The following is an 8,096-nucleotide window of genomic DNA, read 5'->3' as shown; positions in this document are numbered from 1 at the left end:
TGTTTTTTGAAGAATTTTTAATAACAGGAAAATGCTCGTGACACAATACTAAGTGAAAAAGCAAGGTATAAAACATGATTTTATTTATATTATAGATAATATACATATATAGCAAAAGGACTGGAGAGAATAGACCTGTTATCAGTGATGAGAATATAAACTGATAGAAACTGGTATGAGTTTTTATTTTCTCCTTTATGAATTGGTATTTAAAAAAAACATATTCTACAAGAAACATATAATACTTGTATAATAAAAAGTTATTTTGAAATGTTTAAAAACTTTATTATAATGCCCTAGGTAGCTGCTTGGGAACAATGATAACTGAAGGAATATTTTTTAAAGGAAAAATCATTACTCAAAGATCTCAGCTTTTAGGGTTTAACATCCCAGAAACTATTAATTTGAAAGATTCTAAAGAACTATATTTGCTTTCTATAATAGTAATTTTTCAAAAATCCTCTAAGACACACCCATGGGAAGTCAAGCTCTCAAATGTCAGTGAATGGATATCCATGAATCAAAGAGTACTCAGGTGGCACTTCTACAAGAAGTCTCTACCATTAAGCAAAATAGACTCCATGATCTCAAAAGGATAAAATCTCCAAATAATTGAGAATGATTTTTAAAAATAGCTGATTTTACATGCAGACACACTTAAAACCTCTGTACAATATATTAGACACTAACATGTTCAGAGAAGAGACAAAGGAAGAACATGAACAAAATGCAAAACTGCACTTATTTCTTTGGACATTCATAAACAGGAATCAACTAGATAACCCTGGGATATGTAATATTACTACTAAGAGCTAATATTTATTGAGTCCTTACTACATGTTAGGAACATAGTAAAGCATTTTATATTTTTTGTATCATTTAATCCCCAAAACGATCTTATGAAGTAGGTATTATTATTATCTTCATTTTACAGACAAGGAAGCTGTGGCTCTAAGATGTTAAATAACTTGCCACAAGCCACTAAGCTTATAAATGGCAGAGCCCAGATGTGAAACAAGTCCTTTTCTAGAACTTGCACTGTTAACCCATTTGCACTACTGACTTGGGATCTATGGAACAAGTAAAGCTGTATTACGCTTTTCTCTTTTGTCTCCTCCCTACACTCCAGGAGCTTCATTAAAGGAAAATGAATCCTGACCTTTCTAATCTATGCATATATATCAATATCTTTTAGAATCAAAGATCTGGCCCATTAGTTCAGTTGGTTAGAGCATGGTGCTGATAACACCAAGGTCCAGGGTTCAATCCCTGTACCTGCCAGCCACAAAAAAAAAAAGAAGAAAAAAAAAAAAGAATCAAAGTTGCTACTGTAGTTATTATACTACCCCCTTTAAAGAAAGGTATGGCTTTATAAATTAAGGCATTGTTGTCAGTTTTTCTTCACTGGTTTTATGTATAATTTCTCTTCCTTGCTTAGGTATGCAGCTAGAAGACAATAAAACTAGCAATGGAGCTCTTATATGAGGAATACCTAGCAAATCGTGGAACAATAGCAAAACCTTATTACTGGCTAAGCTTCTCTCTAGATTGCTCTAACTGTCCTTACCATATTCGGACAGGAGAAGCAGCAAGAGTTCCCAACACAGAATTTTATCATATTTTTGGATTCCCTTATGGGCCAACAGATCCTCAAACAAAACACCTCACATTTTATGAACTAAAACCTTTTTCCGGTAGCCTGGTGCAAAAGGGCTATGCTAGCAGTAGCAGTGGGAATCATATCCATCCAGAATCAATGCTATTTGAGATGAATGGTTATCTTGACTCAGCCATATACAGTAACAACATAACCAAGCATATCATTCTGTATTCCAGCAACCCCCCTTGTAATGAAGCTAACCACTGCTGCATCAGCAAAATGTACAACTTCCTGAGAGTGTATCCAGACATCACTAGTATTTACTTTTCTCAGCTCTACCATACTGAGACTGAATTTCCTGCTTCAGCCTGGAACCGCGAAGCTCTCTGAGCCTGGCCAGCTTGTGGCCACACGTCACTTTGAGTCCAATAAGTGGTGGGATTTGGCATTCACTCCTCAACAACTCTGTTAGTGATGTCGCAGGATCTACTGTTTTCCAGCCCATTTTAAGTGGGAGAGCACTGGCTGACAGGCACAACGCATATGAAATCAATGTCATAACAGGAGTGAAACCTTACTTCAGTGAAGTCTTTCCCCAGACAAAAGACAACCAGGACCTAAGAGCTCAGGCAGCTTTAGAGAGCAGCCCCTCAAACAATGTCTTTCCTGGACAGTCTTTTCAAGTGATGAGTGGACAACTGCAACCCAACCTAACTCCAGACCTCAGGGTTCCTGTGTTTTTTCTGCTAGTGCCTTTCAGAGACCTACCACCAATCCATGTGGGTCAAAACCCAAATAAACCCAGGAATGTAGTAAGGCACTTAAACATGTCTCAAATGTCATTCCAGGAAACCAAGGACCTCAGAAGGCCTCCCACTGGAAGGCCAGAGGAGATAGTGGAAATCACAGACCAGTTTACACGGAGCAAAGAGGCAGATGAAAAGAAGAAAAACAAGAAGAAAGGGAAAAAGTAAAATCTACATTCCTACAGCATGAAACTAAAAAATTACCAGAGGACTTATCAGATAAGCAACAAAAGCTGAAAACTTTCTTTCTTAAGTCTGATCCTAAATGAAGATATATTGATGCACTAAAAGCAAAACATGAATTATTAACCATATCAACTTTTATAAAGCTACACTATTTTTAACATAATCCATAATGTTTCCATAAGCAACTTGATCTCTCTCCTTTACTTTGAAAATGAAAATATCAAAATGGAGGCTTTAGTACCTTGCTAATATTTGGTGTGGAAAAGGAATGCCATTATCCTAGTCTACCCACATCATCTTTCCACTAAAAAAGCCTATGGATTAAATAGCTTCCTAAATTGGTTTCAGTATAAAAATTGACTGTAAAATTGGAAAACAGCCTGAAGTTACTGACATTAAGTGCTGTTTGCAAGAGCAAACCAGTGATTTTCCATTCAATGCTAATTGTGGACAGAAGATTTTAGGTGGTGCATTTTTCTGAAGTGATTTAAAATAGTTTTGTGTGGGGGGAAAAGCCCTTCTGCTAATTGATTACATATAGCTACAAAAATTGATTTTTGCAACTTAACCACCTGCTCAGTTTGGTCTTTCCCAGCTGAGACTTCTTCCTCCTGAGCAGATGACAGAGGCAGGATGATATATGAGACTCTCCGGAGGCCCCCTCCATCACACATCATAAAAAATCCAAGTCACTCTTACAGGCTTTCAAGGCCCTTCCTTTACCTTCCTGTTGCCTTGTCTCATTAACAAGATTATAAGTTCCTATAGGCCAAGCACTGTTTCTCTCCCCTCTTTAGCTTTACCCTCTATGTCGGACAGTATCCAGGCAAAATGTGGGTAGCAACACTGAATCCACATCTTCAATAACTTCAACAATCACTACTCCCCAACATCCCTCCGCCACTCCAGCCAAGTGCCTGCTTAACCATCCTGCAATGGACATCTTACTTTTTGTTAGTATTCATTCCCCCGTCTAATACAGCTCCCAAATCCATAATTTGTACATTTTACTTCCACTTTTTCTGATCCCTACCTCCTCACCAGCGCATATATGTACTTTCTCTTAAAATTTTGTTCAAAACACACTTCTATGAAGTGTCCCTTGGCTAGCCCTCTGAGCACTTAAATGAAAAAACTTTGCTGATGCTTAATTAATTCACATTTACTGTCTCAATTCCCTCTTGGAAATATGTAAAGATGCATCACAAGAAAAATGTACATTCATTTGTAACTTGCTATTAAATTTTTTCTGAATATATATAAAAAGTAATTCTAAGCTAGTAAGGTAGTTTGTCATTACATTGAAACACATAGTACTCCAAGAGGAAGACAAAGGAGGAGGAGGAGGAAAAGAAGAGAAAAAATGTTTCAAGAACAGAAATTAGTACTGCGATTAAAATAAGCATGAATAAAATTTTTAAAAGAAATTTCTATTGTTAGACTGCATGTTTTAATAGAATTATTGGAATATAATTTTTTTGTGGGTACAAAGTGATTATTCTTGAAAGAGGTACTGTTGAAGTTTATTATTAGATCATGAAATCATATATCGACATTTAGGGATGTTGAGTGAGAAAGACCCCAACATGACAAATTTCAGTGATGGAGTTTGGATGTGTCATCCCCTCCAAAACTCATGTGGAAATTTGGTCTCCAATGTGGCAATGTTGGAAACTGATTGAGTCATGGGGGCAGATCCCTTATGAATGGATTAATGCTCTCCCTGGGGGTGGGGGGATTAATGAGTGAGTTCTTGATCTATTAGTTCCCGCGAGAGCTCGTTGCTTAAAAAGACCCTGGCACCTTCTCTCTCTCTCTTGCTTCCTCTCGCCATGTGATCTGCTTGTACCCACCAGCTACCTGCCACTTTCCACCAAGAGTAGAAGCAGCCCGAGGCCCATGCCAGAGGCAGCTGTCCCAGAATCACAAGCCAAATAAATCTCTTTTACTTATAAATTACCCAGTCTCAGGTATTTCTGTTATAGCAACACAAAATGGACTAAAACAGAAAATTGGTACCAAGGAGTGGGGTATTGCTATACAGGCACCTGAAAATGTGGATGCAGCTTTGGTACTGGGTAATGGGCAAAGGTTGGAGGAGTTTGGAGGACTTAGAAGAAGAGAAAAAGACAATGGAAAGTTTGGAATGTCTTACAGACTTATGTGGTGGCGAGCAGAATGCTGATAGAAATGTGGACAGTAAAGGCCATGCAGATGATGAGGTCTCAGATAGAAATGAGAAACTTATTGGGAATTGGACAAAAGATAACCCTTGCTACACCATAGCAAGGAACCTGGCTACACTGTGTCCATGCCCTTGGACTTTGTGGAAGTTGGAACTATAGAGTTGTGAACCAGAGCATTTGGCCAAAGAAACTTCTAAGCAGCAAAGTATTAAGGAAGTTGCATGGTTGCTTTTAAGAGCCTACTCTGAGTTATGGCGGCAAAATCATGATGTAAAGCCAGAATTTAAAAGGGAAGCAGAGAATAAAGATTTGGAAAATTTGCAGCCTGGCCATGTGGTAGAGAAGCAGAAAGCTGAGAAAAACGCAAGGGTGAAGTAGATTAAATGGTTGCTAAAGACATTATCTTGGCTGTGAAGCAGCCAGATGCTAAGAGCCAAGACAATGAGAGAAAAGCCCTAAGGGCATTTGAGAAGTCTGGAAGGGTGCCCCACCCATCACAGGCCCTGAGGCCTAGAAGGACTGAGTTATCCTGGAGGACAGACCTGGGACACAGCTGCCCTCAGGACCTGCTCCCCGCATCCCAGCTGTTCTTGCTGGAGCAGCCCCAAGTGTGCTTCATGCAGCAGCCCTGGAGAGTAGAGGCCTGAAACCTCAGTGGCGTCCATGTCATGTTAAGTCTGCAGGCTGGCAGGACATGAGAGCAGTGGAGGCATGGCAGCCTCCACCCAGATTCCAAAGGATGTATGGAAAAGCCTGGGGGCCCAGGCAGAGACCTGCTGCAGGGGTGGAGCCACTGCAGAGGCCATCTGCTAGAGCAATGCTGAGCAGGAAAGTGGGGTCAGAGCCCTCACAGAGAGCCCCCACAAGGGAAATGTCTAGTACAGCCAATGTAGCAGGGCTGCCACCAGGACCCAGAACTGCAGGGCCACTGGTTACTTGCAACACCGGCCTGGAAAAGCTGCAGGCACCAGCACAGCCCAATGGGCTGTGCCTGGAAGAGCCGTGGGAATGAGGCCACCTGAGGCTTTGGGGGCCCAGATGCCCAATTGTGTCCAGGATGCAGGACTTGGAGTCAAAGAACATTATTTTGGAGATTTAAGCCTTAATGTCTGCCCTGCTAGGTTTTGGACTTGTTTGGGACCTGTTTTTCCTTTCTTCTGGCCTATTCCTCCCTTTTGGAATGGGAATGTATACCCAATGTCTGTTCCACCATTGTATCTTGGAAGTAGATAAATTTGGTTTTGTTTTTATAGGTTCACAGCCTGAAGATGTCCAGCCTTTAGTCTCAGATGAGACTTTGTACTTTGGACTTTTAAGTTGGCGCTGGAGCAAGCTAAGACTTTTGGGAATGTTGGGATAGAATGATTGTAGTTTGTATGTGAGACTGACATGAGTTTTGGGGGGCCAGGGGCAGAATGATGGAGTTTGGATGTGTTATCCCCTCCAAAACTCATGTGGAAATTTGATCTCCAATGTGTCAGTGTTGGAAACTGATTGAGTCATGGGGGCGGATCCCTCATGAATGGATTAATGCTCTCCCTGGGGGAGGAGGGGTAGTGACTGAGTTCTCGCTCTATTAGTTCCCGTGAGAGCTGATTGTTTAAAGGACTCTGGCACCTCCTCTCTTCCTCTCTAGTGCTTCCTCTCTCTTGCTTTCTTCTTGCCATGTGATCTGCTTGTACCTGCCAGCTGCCTGCCACTTTCCGCCATGAGTAGAAGCAGCCTAAGGCCTGTGCCAGATGCAGCTGTCCCAGAATTGTAAGCCAAATAAACCTCCTTCTTTATAAGTCACCCAGTTTCAGGGATTCTGTTGTAAGCAACACAAAAACAGACTAACACATTCAGCATTTCTGATCATTATTTTAAAAGGTCCAATTTGTTGCCATGTCAAACAGACCACAACATCAATTAGGCTACAAAGGATCCAGTTAGATACACAGTCTGAAATCTATGAAGAACTTATATTTTGAATGTGAACTTGGATATCAATGGTATATAATAAAAGAAAAAATGTTGCCTAACTATAGGAAGGAAAAGTGACTTTGGCAGTTAAACTTTTATACTGGTTACATATCATTTCTAGGCCAATGTAGTCAAACCTTAGACAAGAGACTGTTAAGACAGCATGAAGATACATGGCCCAAGGCAAGTAATCTCTGTTTCCTCATCTCTAAAATAAGAGATATGAACTAGTTCATCTTTAAGGTTCCTTTAGCTCTGTCTGCTATAAGGAGCCATATAGCAAAGCAACAGTGCAGTGATCAGGTCTTCTTGCTCGCTACACAATGGATTCTTGGTAATGTCAGATTGGCCCAGGGATTGAAGGAGATAAAAAGCTGGGATGCTCCACCTCGCTTCAGCAATGGTGATATCGAAGAATATCACTGCCACCGCACGTATACAAATTACAAATAAAGAAAATAGGAGCCAATGAACTAAAGCAGGTAGTGATACAGTGAACTGAAAAAGACATCAAGGTATATCCCAAAACACTAATGAGAGTGAATGGCATGTAGCATTACCTTGGTGAACCCAGTATGGTCTAGGGTTTGGCTCTCAGCCCTGTAGGCTCAACTACCTACTTTGCCTGTGAAAAGAGAATGGATTCATTAATTAGGGGCAGACTTGGATTAACAAAGCTCCCAAGATTGACACGTAAAGGCAGAAAGCTAATGTACTGATTTCCAACGAGACTAATAACTGGATATGCAAGCAAATATTCAAGTTATCCAGCCTACACAGCCTCTCCATGTAGACAAACTACATGATGAGCCAAATTATAATCAGAAGATTGCTCTGTGGAGTAAAGGAGTTCATTAAGTGACTCAAACATCTAGTGCTATCGGATTGTGCTTTTGTAGCGGTAATAGACATCTGTCACTTGGAATGAAATGGTGGAATATGTACAAGGGCTATTATTCCCTGGGCAGTGTTTGGGTGGGCCTAGACTGTAAGAGACAACGCAGACCTCTATAACCAACTCCTGTCATGACTAGCTTCTATTTTCTCTAGATGTTCATATCTTTCATCAAGCTACAATCTAATCCTGCTGACCTGAGAACAAATCCTATTTCTTTAAACTGCTGTTACGTATCTTTTTTTGACTCATGGTGCATTTAATCGAAAAAGTTTAATTCACAGAATGGAATCTCATTCATCTTATTTCCAAGGGTTTTAAGGAAAGCCACATGGTAACCCATTCTAATTAAAAATAATATTATTACTATCTAGCATTTAGTGAGAGCTATACGTCAGGTACTTTTCTAAGCACTTACATGTATTAACTCATTTAATCCTCCCAACAATACTATGAGGGAG

General features: G+C 40.3%; 1 protein-coding gene across 1 annotated transcript; it reads left to right on the top strand.

Moving 5' to 3' along the window:
* Positions 1-1,468: 1,468 nt before the first annotated feature.
* APOBEC4 (apolipoprotein B mRNA editing enzyme catalytic polypeptide like 4) lies at positions 1,469-2,574 on the top strand. Its single transcript, XM_063103996.1, is given in 2 exon segments — positions 1,469-1,985; positions 1,988-2,574. Coding segments are annotated over 2 exon segments (1,104 nt in total).
* The last annotated feature ends 5,522 nt before the right edge of the window (positions 2,575-8,096 follow it).

This window comes from Cynocephalus volans, chromosome 8, assembly GCF_027409185.1.
Source record: "Cynocephalus volans isolate mCynVol1 chromosome 8, mCynVol1.pri, whole genome shotgun sequence".
Lineage (NCBI taxonomy): Eukaryota > Metazoa > Chordata > Mammalia > Dermoptera > Cynocephalidae > Cynocephalus > Cynocephalus volans.
Note: the sequence above shows the minus strand (reverse complement) of the source record. Positions and strands in the feature narration are given on the sequence as shown.